Here is an 18,729-nt window from a genome sequence, read left to right as displayed (position 1 = left end):
TAAATGGTGTTCCCTAGAGAAAGCTACCCTAAATATCAGTTTTAAGTTCAAAACTATGTGGGAAGGTTTCAAAATTGATATATCTACATATTAGCCTTACACATGTGGGGTCCTGGGATAAGAGATAAGAATACAAAGCAGAAGAAGGCATCGTCTCAATCCAGAAGCATTTCAGACCCTGGAAGTTCAATCAGTTGTAGAAACTCTAACATTATAAGATCCATGACATTTGTGGAAAGATTCCATATATTTTCTAATGATAACATATTATGATAAAAATGAAATGTAATCTGAATCTTTTATGTATGTGGACTCATTTTCAGGAACTAAAGGAGCTTGCTATGTAACAATATTTTACAAATCCTTTATAAAGGAAATGATCATGGTGCAATGGTTTGTTTTTATGTAACTGTAGATTTCTATACACAGGGAGACATGTCCTATCCATAGGGAATGTATTCCAAATTGCTTTGAATCCTATAAATACTTTGCCAGTGATAGAAGAAAAGGAATCTTTACTTCTGAAACAAATTTCTGTCACCAACAATCCATTATTTCTCTACCAAACCTTTCCCTCATCAATGCTATAAAAAAAATTTTCTAGCTAAATAAAATATATGATGATGCTTCTTAGAAGCTAACAACCTTTAATTAACTCTCAACAACTTTCTGAATATAAATGCCTAGGCCAGAGGAATTGTTAAAATATTTCCCTTCTGGAAAGAGTTTTGGGCCTTAGCTCAGAAGGTCTATGATAGGCAGCAACGGTGAGCCAAAATAGCCAAGACTTCCAATGTGATATTGGATTAGATGTTCATACGGTTAAACACACCTCTAAAATGAATGAAGGGAGGTTGTTTGTTTGTTTTTTTAACTGTCTAAGCAAGCATTCAAGCAACAAGAGACAAACCACTACTTCAGTATAGGCAAAGAGGATTTTTTATTAAAAACTTTACCATTTGAGGTTCCTCAAGATTTATCTGTAATCCTTGCTCTGCTTGCTCTTGAGATGGCTTGTGCCAGTACACTTTCCCCATTAAAGATATATCCTTGAAGAAGAAAAAAAAAAAAACAATAAAAATAATGCCAGTTTTTAACATCATAGAGGTATATTATTCAATGCAGTAAAATTCCAGTCATTTAATCAGAGAAGAATATATAAAAGAAATTTAAGCTAAATATTATGCAGTAAATAGGAAACATAAAACAAAAGCTACAATGAAAATATTTTATCTATTATTCCAATTTCATGGCTTTTTAAGTTATTGATATCAATAGATATAACATCAGATTTAATCAGACAATTAGGTATAGGTACAGATTTTGTAAAACACTGCTATTCAACGGCTGTACAAGGAAGATATATTAAAAACTAAAATTTAATCTAACTCAAAGCAAGAAGGAATATGAGTATACTTTAAATTTTAATGAGTATAACTGTTAACATCATTTTTATCATTACTAATGCTAATTGCTATGATAAACTCTCATTCAGCTGAAGTGGTAAGAAGATAGCACACTACAACATCTAACAACAAAGAGAAATAAAGAAACCCAGCTCCTGCCCAAACTGCAAAGTCACAGACCAGGTATCAACAGGCAAGTTACTATGCTCCTTCTCACCTCAGTTCTATCATCTTTAAAATGGGGATTCAATTCAATTACATGACTTTTGACAGCCCATTTCTCCTCTAGACTTTAATGACATCAATAGCAATAAAAAAAACATTCACTGTGCTTTAAAACATTACCTTTTCTTTGCTTCATCAAAAAGATACAACTTAGGCCATTGGCTTCTACTTCAGCCTTTCTATCACAAATAACTATAAAATTGGACAAAATATAAGAGCAACTCTTTTAGGACTGGGCAATAAGCAGTGCACAACTATACTGACTAAGACAATGGAAACCAAAATAGGTTAAGAAGCAAATCAATCCATATTTCTGCCTTTCACAGTTTCCAGACCACAACACAAAATAGAGGAAAACAACACAGAATCCAGGTATCTCACTAAGTTGAAGAAAGAGAAATTGGAGTAAGGGGAAGACAAAGAGGGTAGAATTTGCTAAGGCATAGTATGGAAAGGAAGGAACAGCATAGAAAAATAGCTCCAGGAATCTGAATCAGGTATTCGGGTTATTGACTGAATACCAATCTGTTACCACAGTAGTGAAACCCATGAGGGCAGACAAAGATAAACTAACCCTCCCCAGGGCGGGGAGAACAATTACCAAAGAGCTCTAACCACAATTCCCAAAGCTCACACAAGACTAGGAATCATCAGTTCTCCCACTGGACATGCTGAATACGTGGTACATTCATTAAAAACCTCAGAAGAGGCAGACATTAATAGTAGTTCTAAATTAGCTCTAGAGCAAATGCTTCTTAGGACTTTAACAACATTTTTAAAATAATACTTGAAAATATCAAGCTGATCTTCAGGTAGTTTAACAGACTATTTGAACAAACTCCAACACTTTTAGAGGAAGACAACAAAATCTTATATTCCACAATGTAAAATTCACAAAGTTCAGCACTCAATCAAATTTTACTAGTCACATGGAGAAGCATAATTATGTAGCACACAACCAGGAGAAAAATCACTAGAAAAAGACCTAGATATGATAGATATGTTGGAATTAGCAGATAAGGATCTTAAATTTTCTAATTTAAATATTAAAATGTTCAAAGATGTAAATATAATAAGAAACAAATGTAAGATATAAAAACAGAATCAAATGGAATATCTAGATAAAACATTATCTGAAATAAATATTTCACTGAGTGGCATTAATAACAGAGTAAAATTATAGAGGAAAATATTTGTCAACTTGAAGACACAGCAATAGAAACAACACAAAATGAATCACAGAGAGAAATAAAAACTGAAAGAAAATTAATACTCAGCCTAACATAATATTTAATTAGAGTCCCAGAAAGGGTAGTATGAAGGGAGCAGAAAATATCTGTACAAAAAATGGCCAAATTTTTCCAAATTTGATGACAACTATAAACCCACTGATGCAAAAATTTTCATGAATGCCAAACAGAAACACATAAAGAACATGATGCCAACCACATTATAATCAAAATTAATAAAACCTAATAATAAAGGAAAAAATCTTATAAGCATCCAGAAAAACATTAACTATGAAGAAACTAATAATTACCAACAGCTAATTACCACAAACTAACATTGCAGGCTTCCTATCATAATTATTAGTCCAGAAGACAAGGAAGAAATGTATTTAGAGTACCCATAATGAAAAAAAATACTGTCCACATAAAATTCTATATCCAGCAAAAATATTTTTCAAAACTGACAGTGAACTACTTTTTCAGCAAACAAAATGTGTAAAAGTTCATTGTCATCAAACCTACAAGAAATATTAAAGGAAATTCTTTGAGCAGAAGCAAAATGGTATCAGATCAAAACTTGAATGCACACAATGGAAATAAGTAATAGAATGATTTAAAATGTGCATAAATAAAAAAGACATTTTCTCTTTTTAAAGATTTTTTAAAAATATAATGGATGGTTTAAATAAAATTAATAATTTTTGTTTTATACATAGATATGATGTATGCATTAATAATGACACAATGATGGTAGAAAGGAAAGGAAATATACTTCTGTAAAAGTTCTTATATCATATGTGAAATGGCATATTATTTATAGGGATATAAGTTAAATAAGCACAATGTAAACTCCATAACTCCTACTAAAACAATAAAGAGATAAATAAGCTATTAGTCCAAAACAGAATAACATGCTAGAAAATATAATTAAAAGAAGGCAGGTAAAGAAGAGAAAAAAACATAAACAAATGTGACAAATAGAAACCAAATACCAAGATAGTAAATATAAATTCAACCTTATCGATAATTACATGTAAATGGCACTCCAGTTAAAAGACAAAGACTGTCACTGCAGAAAAAGACAAGATCCTGCAATGTGATTGCTATAGGAAAGAAACCTGCTTAAAGTATAAAGACACAAATAGGTTAAAAGTAAAAGGATGAAGGGAGTTATACAAACATTAATCATAAGAAAACTGGAGTGGCTATATTAATATCAGAAAAGGCAGACTTCCGGGTGCCTGGGTGAGCCAGTGGGTAAAGCCTCTGCCTTCAGCTCAGGTCATGATCCCAGGGTCCTGGGATCAAGTCCCACATTGGGCTTTCTGCTCAACAGGGAGCCTGCTTCCTCCTCTCTCTCTCTCTGCTTGCCTCTCTGCCTACTTGTGATCTCTCTCTGTCAAATTAATAAAATCTTTAAAAAAAAAAAAAAGGCAGACTTCACTTCAAACAAGAAATATTAGCAAAAGAAAGTCATTTCATAATAATACAAGAGTAAAGTTTGTCAGAAGAGATAGAAATAGGCACTAAAGTCAATGCTTCAAAGGACATTTTTTTAAAAACTAACAAAACTGAAAAGAGAAATAGAAAATTTCATTATTATAGTTAGGAATTTCAAACCAAGACTAACTGGCTCCTGAAACTCAGCTCTTCATAAATATACTAACTAAGGGTGCCTGGGCAGCGCAGTCAGTTAAGTGTCTGACTCTTGGTTTTGGCTCAGGTCATGATCTCAGGGTCCTGGGACTGGGCCCTCAACTGAGCTCCACACTTCACATGGAGTCTGTCTGAGATTCTCTCTTCCTCTCCCTCTGCCCCTTCCACTTGTGCTCTCCCTGGCCCCCACTCAAATAAATAAATAATTCTTTAAAAAATAAATAAATAAAATAGCTAACTAAATAGCAAATGTGAAATCCTGCAAAAAAAAAAAAAAATCTTTACAACCTTTTAGGTTATAAATATACCATTCAAGTATAAAAACCTGACAATAATGAACACAAAATTCAGGATATTGTTCACATCTGAGGAGGGAGAGATTGATTGGAAAGAAGTACAAAGGGTATCTCTACCCAATCTGAAGTGAATATGACAAAAATATTAAATTTTGAAAAATCTGAGCAATGAACACAGTATTTCATAATAAAGAAATTTCTCAACACATTTCATATAGGTAATGTACCAATATCAAAGACAGGCTAAAAATAGCTTAATAAACCTATAGTTTACCTCACTTGTGAACATAAACACAAAAATCCCAATTAAAATATTTACAAAGGAAATTAATGAGCATATTTAGAAACAATAAAACTTGACCAAGGAAATTTTTCCCATAACTTCATGGATAATTCATTACTAGTTTCTAACATTAACAGATTACCACAGAAATTCATGTTATCAACTCAGTAACTGCTAAGGATAATCTTCAATAAAATTCAACACCCATATCTGAGTAAAGAGTAAACAGAAACAGAAAAAAAGCTCCACAAGAGGTTTTTGCAGATTCCTGCACCAAATATATTTCATAATAAAACATTAGGCAGATGAGACCCAATGCAACATGAAAAGAAAGAGTACATGTATAAATAACACAAGGGAGAAAACCAAAATATTACTATTAATAGATTATGTAACCATATAATTGGTGAAAAAAAGAAAGTTAACTGAAAAAAAACTAGCAGGCCAAAGCATATCTAACAATTCAACAAATAAAATTTCATACTGAGAATAACCAGTTAAGATTGCATTCTTAAAATAAAAATGAGGTACTAATATACAAAATGCAAATCTCAGGAACATTATGCTAAGCAGGAAAAGCCAGGTTAAAATGGCATCAGAATAGCCAAAACAGCATCTCCAAACCACCCAATAAAGTAAATATAAAGATAAAAATAGATGAAAACTTAAAGTATTTGTCTAGTTAAAGTCCAATGCCTAGGCTTTTTCAAGAATAGTTTTTTTTCTTTTCTATGGGTCATACTTCCTTCCTTTATTTGTATGCCTCAGAACTTGCCCTCTTCCCATAATCTGTTGTCCAGCTAACCAGTAACCTCGAAAAATAAAGATAACAATAAAATAAATATTTTAGTAACTTTCAGCTATGTGAATGTGTATTGGTTGTTTAGAGTCAGTCTCAACCTATCAATAGTGATGTTATCAACTGGAAATGCCTGTGGGGAACCACCTGGGCCCACACTATTTGTGGTAGGTCCCCACAGAATTTCCCAAGCCACAGCAAATATTACGGCTGGACCAGTCCTATAGTTCTTATTATGAATATAAAATGTACCTCAGCAACAACTATCAGGGAACTTTGAAACAATAAGGTTTACTACCTTATGAGTTCTAAAGGGTACATGGCATGCCCATGACCCCACAGCGAGTTTGTAAGGATAGAGAGAGGGATAAAGAGTAAGTGTATGGACCTGGTTCTGACTTCATTGGAATTGAGGGTGGGATGCCCAGGGTTTAGCAGGTTCACTCCTCATCAGTGAATTTAAAATGTAAGTGTGGCAATTAAAGCAAAGGAAGGAAAACGCAAGCAGCAATCAAATGATTAACTAGATAACCAGAACTTTCCAAAAAAAAAAAAAGAACTTCATGAGAAGGGTATCCTTCTTTATTTAGTTATGTGGTTGGCAATGTGTTTATTCAAGGGATGTCTTTGAAATGGATTCCTCAGCAATCAAAAACTTAACATCAGGTACTTACATTACAATCAAAAAAAGCCAATTGTCAAGTGCCTATTCTACACTGATATGAATACCACAGGCTGTACACATTCTCAGAGGAGACTAGAAGCTTTAAGTTTTCACCTCTGACAACACTGAGGTTCCAGGCAAGCTGGAAGTTAGGACTAATGCAGTATTGTAAATTGTCTGCATGAGTACTAGGGTATGTCCCAACACACAAAAGAATCCCTTAGCAAAATCTGAGAGACACTCGTTCCAGGCATTCAAGAAAATCTATATTCAATTATTACCTGACTATTAAGCTAACCAAGCAGAGACTTCAGCAGCCACACGCAATAAAGAAGAGACTTTACAAAATTAGTTCAAGAAAGTCACTAATTCTTTAAATGACAACAATAAAAATAAGAACAGAAAACAGCAATAATAACAAACCCTGGGGGAAAAGAAGGATCTATCTTCCCAATTATCATATTACATAATTTTAAATGTCCAGTTTAGGGGTACCTGGGAGGCTCAGTCAGTTAAGTCTCTGCCTTTGGCTCAGGTCATGATCCCACGGTCCTGGGATTGAGCCCCACACCGGCCTCCCTAATCAGCAAGGAGTCTGCCTCTCCCTCTCCTTCTGCCCCTCCCCGCCAGGCTCATGCTCTCTCTCAAATAAATAAATAAAACCCTTTTCTTTAAAGATTTTATTTATTTATTTATTAATAAATAAATAAAACCTTTTTCTTTAAAGATTTTATTTATTTATTTATTTATTTTAGAGAGAGAGAGAGAGAGAGCACAAGTAGGCAGAGCAGTAGGCAGAGGGAGAGGGAAAAGCAGGCTCTCTGCTGATCAGGGAGCCCAATGTGAGGCTTGATCCCAGGACCCTAGGATCATGACCTGAGCTAAAGGCAGCTAAAGGCAGCCACTGAAATGATTGAGCCACCCAGGCACCACAAATAAAAAAAATTTTTTTTAAGATTTTATTTATTTGACAGAGAGACACCAAGAGAGAGAACACAAGCAGGGGAAATGAGAGGGAGAAGCTGGGTCCCCACTGAAAGGAAGCCCGATGCAGGCCTCGATCCCAGGACCCTGGGATCATGACCCAAGCTGAAGGCAGACACATAACAATGGAGCCTCTCAGGTGTCCCCCAACAAAATCTTTTAATAAATAAATTAATGTTCAGTTTATAACAACAACCAAAAAAATATGACACATGCAAAAAAATAAAAAAGCATAGCTCAACATAGGAAACAAGACAATCAATAGAAACCATCTTTTACAACTATCATATGATCTTCCTGATATGAAAAAGTGGAGATGCAATGTGGGGGGTTTGGGGGGTAGGAAAAGAATAAATGAAATAAGATGGGATCGGGAGGGAGACAAACCATAAGAGACTCTTAATCTCACAAAACAAACTGAGGGTTGCTGGGGAGAGGGGCGTCGGGAGAGGGTGGTGGGCTTATGGACATTGGGGAGGGTATGTGCTATGGTGAGTGCTGTGAAGTGTGTAAACCTGGAGATTCACAGACCTGTACCCCTGGGGCTAAAAATACATTAAATGTTTATTAAAAAATAAAAAAATTATTAAAAAAAAAAGAAGAAAAGAAACCATCTTTTAGAAAGCCCAGAGATTGGCCCTATTACACAAACACTTTAAATCACTTTTTTAAATATGTTAAGAGAGCTAAAAGAAATCATGTCAAAACAAATGAAGGAAAGTATGACAGTAATGTCTCATCAAATATATAATATCAATAAAGAATTAGAAGTTATGAAATGAACAAAATAAAAATTCTAGAGTTGAAAAGTTCATTAACTGAAATGAAAAATTCCACAGAGGTGCTCAGTGGTAACAGATATGGAAGAAAAAAATAGTGAGCTTGGAAACAGATCAACCATGTTATCTAAATTGAAGAACAAAAAGAAGAAAGAAGAAAGAAGAAACCTCAACAGAGCCTTAGAGACCTGTGGAACATCATCAAACAAAATGGCAGTCCCAGAGGAAGAGGGAAGTACAGAAAAGATGCCAGTAGGAATAACGGCAGAAAACTTCCCAAAGAACTCTGTATATCTCCTTTGCAGTGGGGATCACATACATAACCCACAGAAAACATACCACACATATATTTATGTTCTGGAAAAATTATTTGATGATGCAATTAACAGCTCCAAAGTGGAAAGTTAAAGTATAAAAAATAAATAAGTAGAGAGGCTATGCAATGACACTGTTTAAACATAAGTAATAATCTAAATAATTTTAAAATGAGTCACAAAATTGAGTGTGAATGTCAGGAATTCTGTTTAAAAAGACAAGTAAACTATTAAACCTGATCCATGAAAAAGTAGAATATTTGATCAGACCTGTAACAAGTAGAGAATTGAATCAGTAATCAAAAACCTCCTTACAAAGAAAAGTCCAGGACCAGATGGCTTCCCTGGTGAATTCTACCAAATATTTAATATCAATCCTTCTTAAACTTATGCAGGATATGAAAGAAGAGGGAACACTTCCTAAGTAATTCTATGAAGACTGTATAAGTCTAATATCAAAGCCAGATAAAGACACTGCAAGAAAAGAAAATGATAGACCAGTTTCCTTATAAATATAATAAATGGATGTGGGGGTAACAAGTAAGAGTAAAAAAAAAAAATGCTTCATTTAACTTTAGGAAAAACATGATTTCATAAGTCAAATGAAAAAAATATATAGTAAAATAGTTGCTTCAGTTAACCATAGGAAATTTATCAATTTATAAGTAAAAAAAAGAGAAACATATAATCATATCCATGGTAGTCTCCAGTGAAAAATCACATGGAAGGCAGCATGATAAGGTGGTTGAGTGTACATGCTCTATAGTCCAATTGACTGGATTCAAGTCTTGACTCTGTTACTTTAGCCCCAAAAGAATCTATTGCAAAAGTATTAGAAAAAATGTTATTTAGCAGTAAATCCATTACAAAAAACCTAATTTAGGAATTGAGAAAGGCAGTGGAAGGTGCCTGGCTGGCTGAGTCAGTAAAGCACGTGACTCTTAATCTTAGGGCTGTGAGTTAAGTCCCACATTGGGCATGGAGCCTACTTTAAAAAAATAAAAATGAGAAAAGGAACAAAATCACAAAAGCAGCAAAAAATTATAAACTACCAAAACAGTGCCTTAAGAAATGTGAGAAAAGGAGCACCTGGGTGGCTCAGTGGGTTAAAGCCTCTGCCTTTGGCTCTGGTCATGATCCCAGGGTCCTGGGATCGAGCCCCACATCGGGCTCTCTGCTCAGCGGGGACCCTGCTTCCTCCTCTCTCTCTGCCTGCCTCTCTGCCTACCTGTGATCTCTGTCTGTCAAATAAATAAATAAGATCTTAAAAAAAAAAAAGAAAGAAAGAAATGTGAGAAAAACTAAAAATAACTTTACCAAGATACAAAAGTGGACTTGAATCAGAAATCTTGGATTTGGGACTAAGGAAAAAAGCACAGAAAATTTTTAAAAGAAATATAATTATAGTAGTCCCTACTTATCCATAGGGGATATGATCCAAGATGCCTAAACCATGGATAGTACCTAGATATATATGTTTTTCTTATACAGATATACCTATGATAAAGTTTAATTTATAAAGTAGGGACAGTAAGAGATTATCAGCAGTAACTAATCATAAAATAGAGCAATTATAACAATATACTGTAATAAAAGTCATGTGTATATGGTCCCTGTCTCTGTCAAAAAATATTACTATACTGCACTCACCTTCTTGTGATGAGATGATAAAAGATCTATGTGATAAGGTGAAGTGAGGTGAACGACATACACACTGAGATCCAGCATTAGGCTACTACTGTCCTTCTGACAATATGTCAGGAGGATGATCTGCTTCTGGACTGTGGTTGACTGTGGGTAATTGGAACTGCAGAAAGCAGCCCCAGAGATAAAGAATTACTATTGTCTTTTGCCTAACATGTACGATTAATTCTATCTTGTCTCCCTGGGTCAGAAACGACAATGTGTAACATATTTCTCCATCACTCACATCGTCTATCATGGTGTTGAGCAAATTTTTAAAAGCCAGAAACAACTTGATGATCCTGGATACATTTTTCATGTGTTTCACAGAGCAGTTTCTACCTTGGTGTCTCACTTAGAACCCAGAATGCTAGAGCTGGAAGGAACTTGAAAGATCAGTGAAGTCTGAAGGAAGCCCGAATTTCAGCCACTGAAACCAGAGCTCTGAGCCCCAAAGTGCACTGTGTAGTATTCAAAACAAACAGAGTCCATGGTCTTTCCCCTAAACTGCTTCAAGCAGATGGACCAGCAACAGAAGCAGCAGTGTCTCTCTGGCCTGTTAGTTAGGCAGGCTCAGTATTTTTTCAATCATCTTCAAAAGAAGAGAGGTAGGGACAGCAACTTCCCACCCCCACCCCCAACTCTCCCTCATGCGATTCAGGTTCTTCCCAAAGGACGCTGGCTGCAAAGATGTGGACCAAAACAGTGTTTTTAACATATACCCTTTCATGATTTCATCAGCACTTATTCAAGGTGCCCTGCCTTTAAATAACTTACTATGAAGTTCAAGTTTCAGAAAGAAGGAAAGAAAACACATTTTTATGGCCCTAAACAAATACTTGTCCACACAGGTTATTCTCCTGAGAAACTGCCCTGATTTGCATTGACTTTTTCTTGCTTCCTGCAGGCAAAACCCTGCCGGCATTGGCCTGTAGAATCCTGCTTACAGGCCCAAGAATGTGTCAAGGCTGCTTTGCAATCATTCTCAACCACACTTGACTTTTTCTTTTTAACATTTTATATGATTGCTCTGAATGGCTGGTCCCTGTATTCAGTAAACTGTCAGTTCTGAAAAACATGATTAAAAAAAACAGGAATCTGAATGGCTGCCATATAAATTTAAATTTCAAAATTGCTACAGACACTATCTATAACTGAATGTGTTGGTATCTTTTCCACAATGTCCAAACAGAATATAGTAAAATCCTTAAGCCTATTAAAAAAAAAAAAAAAACTACAAATATTTCCAGAATCACTGTGTTTCAAGTAGATGTATACTTTTTATATCACTTTTCTGATAGGTGCCCCATGATACAAAACCATATAGAACTTTTAGAAAAAAGTTGTTGAATCATTCATGAAAAGCTTGTTAAATTCAGGTCAAATGTAATCCAAAAATATTTCCAGAATATGATCAAGCCTGCAGTCAAACAATGCACTATCCTTTACTCCTCGATATTTATACCAAGGAAGGCAACACTAATCTGGGCTTTTTCTTTCAGAAACCTATAGATAAACTTTAGTGACTATGCCTGCTTCTAGGTTATGGTATCTACCACATTAGATATGACATTCCTTCGAATTAAGCACTGACTATTTGGTGAATTAGGATGAGCTAAGTGATCACCATTTTGCTACAGTGCTTTAGGGCCAGGAATCCAAGAGAAATATGAAGCAAGGTTCTTTTCCTCAAGAAGTTTACTATTTAATTAGGGAAATTAAAATAACAGCCTAGAAATAATATGTCTTTAATCCCAAGCAATGTATTCAAGCAAGCATAATTATTATGTCTAGGATCCAAGTTCAACAGGGATTCATTCAGTTTATAAAGAGAGATGAGGATAAAAGCATAAATACCAGAATAGGCACCAGTTCCGATTATGCCACTGAAAAACAAATTTGGGCAAGAGATCAATTGATTTTTTGGGCTAGGGGCAGAGAAAGAGGGAAAGAAGAACAGTGGTTCTCATTTCATATCTTAACATAAGACTCCCTGAATAATTATGTGCCTGTGTCAGTTGACTTTGAAATTCTTATACCTCAACAGGAATTTGTAATACTAAAACTTCCAAGACACAATCTAAAGAAAGATTAAAATATTTTTCTTATGCCTTCTCAAATGACACTAAATCTAAGAAACTCTTACTAGTTTTTACTATCTCTAAATAAAATAATAAGTTCAATTAATTTTCTTAAATATCTTCTACCATAAAATTATTCAGAAAATTTAAAACTCAACAAGTTAACATAAACTAACCTATCCTAATATTCAACAAAAACATTTGCAGTAATAGCTGCAGATCTTATTACAAAAAAGCTCAGGTAGCCAGTGTCCAAGATGGTCCCCGGTGGTTTCCACCTCCTTGTATTCATGCCCCTGAGTAGTCCCCTCCTCAGTGAATAGGGCTAACCTGTGTAATCAGTAATATATAGCAGAAATGATAGTCTATGGCTATGTCACAAAAGATACTGCAACTTCTACCTTGCTCTCTTGTAGATCATTCTCTCTAGGAGAAACCAACTGTTGTGTTAACACTCAAGCAGGCCAATGAAGAGGCCACATGATAAGAAATTGAGATCTCCTGCCAACTACCAGCACCAAACTGTCAGTCTTGTGATTGAGATCCTTCAGCTCAAGTCAAGTCTTCATATAATGGCAGCCACAACAAGATCTTGATGACAGCCCCATGAGGAACCTCAAGCCAGAATCACAGTGAAGCGGCTCCTGGATGCCAGAACCACAGAAACTATATAAAATAACAAATGTTCCTTATTTTGAGCTGCTAAGGTTTGGGGTAATTTGTTGCAAAAAAATAAATAACTGAAAAATTTTCTAAAGGTAAAACTCTAGCTCTTCAGGTATTTCATGACATTTCCTGGAGAACGTAAAATTTTAAAATCACATACTAATTACCATTTATTTAGGCAAGTACGTGTTTTCTTCATTATTACCTTTATTACATAATTTTTGTTAGCTATTTTGCTTAAGAAAGTCCATTAAAAAGTGAAATATTTTGTGCTGGATTTTTAATCAAAACAAAAATATGTGCATTAACAATATATACTGGGAGATACTTAATATACCCTTGTTTGTCCCACATAATTATTCCACATACACTATGTAATATTATCATCTAATATTTCATTACATATGTCAACAACTTTAAAAGACATATGCCATTTCACCTCATGCCTGTCAAAATAGCTAAAATCAACAACACAAGAAAAAAACAAGTGTTGGCAAGGATGTGGAGAAAAAGGAACACTTGTGCACTCTTGGTGGAAATGCAAACTGGTGCAGACACTCTGAAAAACAGTATGGAGGTTCCTCAGAAACTTAAAAAGGGAACTACCCTAAGATCCAGCAATCTCACTACTGGGTAAAGAATACAGAAACATTAATTCAAAGGGATACACACACCCCTATGTTTATAGTTGCATTCTTTATAATAGCCAAGATATAGAAGTGGCCATCAACTGATGAATGATGAATGAATCCATCAACTGATGAATGGATAAAGAAGATGTAGTATATATAACGTGGAATATTATCCAGCAATAAAAAAGAATGAAATCTTGTCATTTGCAATGTAGATTGAGCTCAAGAGTATAGTACTATGTGAAATAAGTAAAAAAAAAAGGCAAATATCATAATGATTTCACTCATACATGAATTTAAGAAACAAAACAAGGGGAAAAATTGAGAGAGAGAGAAACCAAGAAACAGACCCTCAGTTATAGAGAATAATCTATGGTTATCAGAGAAGAGATGGGTGGGGGATGGGTGAAATAGATGATGGGGATTAAGGAGGGCACTTGTGATGAGCACCAGATGATGTATGGGAGTGCTGAATCACTATATTGTACCCCTGAAACCAATATAACACCATAGGTTAACTAACTGAAATTAAAATAAAAACTTCTTAAAAAAACACATCCCATGAACCATTGCTACAGTCATTGTAAAAACTACTGAATCACAGAGAACTGAAGAACTTACTAGAAGCAGGTGTCATAAGCCTACACCAAAAAAGGGGTTTTTGTTCAAAGCCAATGAAGGAAATTCTGTAATTACCCTAACACAAGTCTATGAATAATAATATCTAATCTATGCTTATATTCTAGGCAATACACACAAACACTTTCATTGGTTAAGATGAAGAATAACTAACATCACCAATAAAGGAGCATTAATTATCAGCCTTCAGTTATCCTTTCTCCACACTAAATTCCAGCTCCTCCAAAATTTTCTTGTATAGTCAGGGAATAGAAATGATAAATTTTCAGGAGAACCCATAAGAATATTCTTGAACCCTCCTAATCTCACACATGATTTAATAACAAATAAGTACTTCAATAATAATATTCAGGTCTCCAAGAATAAGCATTATTTTAATTTGTATCATTCAACAAATATTTATTTAAGGAATGACTACTAAGTCCAAAGAATTATGCAGGATAATGTGAGGAATAAAAAGGCACAAGATAAATAATCTTGCCTCCAGGTTGTTTATGATCTGATAGGACAGATTCAGCATTCACTTGATCCATCCTACTAAAAATAGAAAGACAAGTAGGACTTGATTCTGATCACTTAGGTATTCACAGCCTGGACAAACATATATATTGGTGTGTACATAAATAACAATAATATGACATAAAAGACACAAAAAGTAAATTTGCCCCATGGAGTTGGAGAAGAGGGCAGATTAAATAGATTTAAAATAGAAGGCAGTACTGCCATAAAAATAGGCCTTAAAAGAAAGGTAGCAGTTAAAATTGCCCAGTGATGCAAAAGGCATTTCATGTGGAAAAAGACTCCGTGGTCATATTTTCAAGTCCTTTCTCTTCCCTCAGGGGAAGTACACACATGCCCCTTACTGCAGATAGGTAAGGTGAGGATGGAAGGTATCTTCCTATTTGTCCCTTCACTCTCTACACCTAGGTCTGCTTCCAAAGGGTGGTGATGAACCCTACATCTGTGCATACTTGCTTCTCTCAAATAGCTGTACTGATGATTCCAATTTAAAGGGGAAAATCATTCTATTCATTTGATTTCTGTGAAGTTGTGATAACTTGTACCACATTGCCTATGTCCTTAATTTCCCTCCTCTCACTTTTTAAAGCAACAAAGTTCATCTCTGGGTGGAAGCAAAGAGCTTATCCAGGTCTTCAAGTGATTTGACCAATGTTCTCAGTTGGGAGCATCAGAAAAAGACTCTTCTCATGTAGGTGGCTTTGAAAGGCTGGCAAGACTCATAGAGCCAGTGGGAGAGAAACCAAAGGAGTCACAGGATTAAGAAGCAGGAAGCATCATAATAATGTTATAGCAAGAATAGACTTGCCAGCCTTCTTCATGACACAGGGCTCAGAATGAAACTTTACAATCCCTTTCTCAAGCAGACATGGTATGTTCAGGAAGTTTTAAAAGTGTACTTGATGGCTGGTGTGTCAAATCATACTAATGGCCTCAATTCTTCACCTCTCACTCTTTTCCATGTAAACTTTCAGTTTTCTTATAAAGAAGCAAAGCATATTTTCCTATCTCTCGACTAAATTCATCTGTGTGATTTACTTTGGCCAATAAAATGAGGCAGAAGTAACGATATGCCAATTCTGAATTTAGAACTCAAGAGCTCTTGCATGTTGTTCTCTTGAGCTTCTGTTGTCACTATAAGGAAGGTATGCCTGGGGGCACCTGGTGACTCAGTCAGTTGAGTGACTGACTATTTTGGCTCAAGTCATGATCTCATGGGTCCTGGGATCAAGCACCTTGTCAGGCTCTGTGCTCAGTCAGGAATCTGCTTGAGACTCTCTCCCTCAGCTTCTCCCCTCATTCATGTGCTCTCACTCTCTCTCCCTCAAATAAATAAATCCTTTAAAAAAAAAAAAAGTATGCCCTTGTCAAACCAATGGCTCCAATGGTAAAAACACACATGGAAGTACCTGGTCCATATATTGGTTCCAGAGGGGAGACACATGAAATAAAGCTGCCCTACCTAAAGTCTCCAGCTGAGCCAATGACACATAAACAAGCCAACCGACCCAGAGACACATATGCAAGCAAGGAGAAGGTTTTAAAAAATATTCCTTATTGGGGTTCCAAAATGGCTCAGTCAGTGGAGCATCTGACTCTTGATACTCTTGATTTTAGCTCAGGGCATCATCTCAGGGTCATGGGACTGAGCTCCACATCACGCTCCATGATAGTCATGGAACCTGCTTGGGATTCTCTCTCTTCCCCTGTCCCTGCTCATGTGTTTGTGCTTGTTCTCTCTCTCTCTCTCTCTCTCTCTTTCTTTAAAAAAAAAAAGCATATTCCTTAAAGCTATTATTACAGTTCAAAGGAAAAGAGTAATAAAAATAACCCTCAAGTGTTTGATATATAGGTAGTCACATCTTGAATCTAAATGGGATTCGGATATATTTGAACATGTTTGGCAAAGTTTAATGGGATAGACTTCCCAAAATCTCATTTGCATAAATGAAGAGTTACTTGGGGAATGAAGAAAAAAAAAACCCTAGGAAATGGAGAGCCAGGCATGATACATAGAACCCCATAAGAAAGACTTGGTCTTCTGAGAGAGGTGACAATTCTGCCTCTCAAATTTGTCTTCTGGTCCAACCCAGTGGAACTCATTTCTGATGCATAGTAGTTATGTGATGGGGGGTTGGAAGGCACACCAGAAAATGGGGATGGATGCTATAAGTAAACAATAGAAGAATTAACTAACTTAACACATCCCACTAAGGGACAAAGAAGGGTACTCCTCCCCCAACCAAATCTTCTTGCCCTAATCAGGGCTGACTTATCCATTAGACTCAGTGCTGGGGGGAGCCAGGCATGATATTTGAAGGACCTACAAAGATGTTTTCACTTTAATTCTTCTAAAATCAGAAGAAAAAATAAATATAATAGTGGTGAACATGTGATAATGAACTCAGCCTTTAATGTTTTCTATAGCATAAGTATCCAAAGGCCAAAGGACATAGGGCATACAAAAGTCATAATGCAGCTCTGGTGCCACCACTATGTAACTCTGGAACCCTGAGAGCCCTGAACTATGGTAGAGATTACCAGGATGGGGGTTGGATAATTGTCCTTCCCCCCACCTACCCTCACAGGAGACATGAGTAGTGAATTACAAAGCAAGAGTTGGACAGGAAATTTAGCAGATTGAAAACTAAGAAGTTGGGGTATCTTTTCTTAATTCCTCTCCCTATCTGTCCTAAGGAAGACCCTGCCCCACAAGAAGGCATCCCATTAGTGGTTATGACAAGAAAGCCACCACCTGGGGCGCCTGGGTGGCTCAGTGGGTTAAAGCCTCTGCCTTCGGCTCAGGTCATGATCCCAGAGTCCTGGAATCAAGCCCCGCACCTACTTGTGATCTGCCTGTCAAATAAATAAATAAAATATTTAAAAAAAGAAAAAGAAAGCCACCACCTGAGAGAAGCAAGAAATCAAGTAGCTTGAACAGGCACTCCACGTGCACTGCTTAAGAAAAGGCTGTGTTGTGATAGGCACAAGAGAATTAAGACTATCAGAAATAATCTTTAAATTAGTGGTTTTCAACTTTTTAAAAGCAGAATTCTTTTGTCAATTTGTTTAACAAACTCAATACTTAAAGCTTCAGCCTATAAAGTAGATCAATAGAAAATGTTGCAGTAGGGTAAGTGCTGATGAGAGGACCAGTATCCTGCCCACTCAGACCTTTACCCCTCTCCACAGGACCTCAAGATTCTCTGGAACTCCAGAAATTGTTGCTTGTACTAAGTTAATAATATAGACAGGCTCATCTAAGAACAAATTTACATCTGGAACTCATTTCATTTGTAAATCACTTTGTAATCATATGCTCATTTAGCTCCCCAAAAGTCAACTAGTTACATGGGGAAAAGGGGAAGAAAAATAAATAATCTATTTAAACCAAGGCTCTGGGGGAGGGGGCCAAGATGGAGGAGGAGTAGAAGACTGAAATAATATCAGGTCCCAGGAGTTCAACTGGATAGTTATGAAACCATTCTGAACACCAACAAACTCAACAGGAGATAGAAGAGGAGAAGAGCAGCAATTCTAGGAACAGAAGATCAACCACTTTCTGAAAGGTAGGACATGCAGAAAAGTGAATCAAAAGCGACAAGAGGATAGACTGCAGGGGGAGGGACCAGCTCTTGGAAAGCAGTGGAACAGTGGAGCACAAAATCAGAACTTTTAGAAGTCTGCTCCACTGAGGGACAGTCACTCCAGAGGCTAAGCAGGGGTGGAGCCCTCACAGGGACAGTATGGTCTCAGGTCCCACAGTGTCACAGAAAGATCGGGGGTTCTGAGTGTGTCAGAGTGCCGAGGTATTGGAACAGGGAAGCCAACTACAGAGACAAAGCTGCAGAGTGAGCTTTCAGACGAGGGTTAC

General features: G+C 36.0%; 1 protein-coding gene across 1 annotated transcript in view; it reads right to left on the bottom strand.

The window, feature by feature from the left end:
• Positions 1–18,729, bottom strand: part of TTC6 (tetratricopeptide repeat domain 6) — a 214,642-nt gene that overhangs the window by 138,800 nt on the left and 57,113 nt on the right. Inside the window, exon 3 of the mRNA XM_032344066.1 lies at positions 957–1,049. Within this exon, the coding sequence (XP_032199957.1) occupies positions 957–1,049 (93 nt within the window). The remainder of the gene's footprint in view (positions 1–956; positions 1,050–18,729) is intronic.

This window comes from Mustela erminea, chromosome 5, assembly GCF_009829155.1.
Source record: "Mustela erminea isolate mMusErm1 chromosome 5, mMusErm1.Pri, whole genome shotgun sequence".
NCBI lineage: Eukaryota > Metazoa > Chordata > Mammalia > Carnivora > Mustelidae > Mustela > Mustela erminea.
This window is presented reverse-complemented; position numbering and strand designations above follow the sequence as displayed.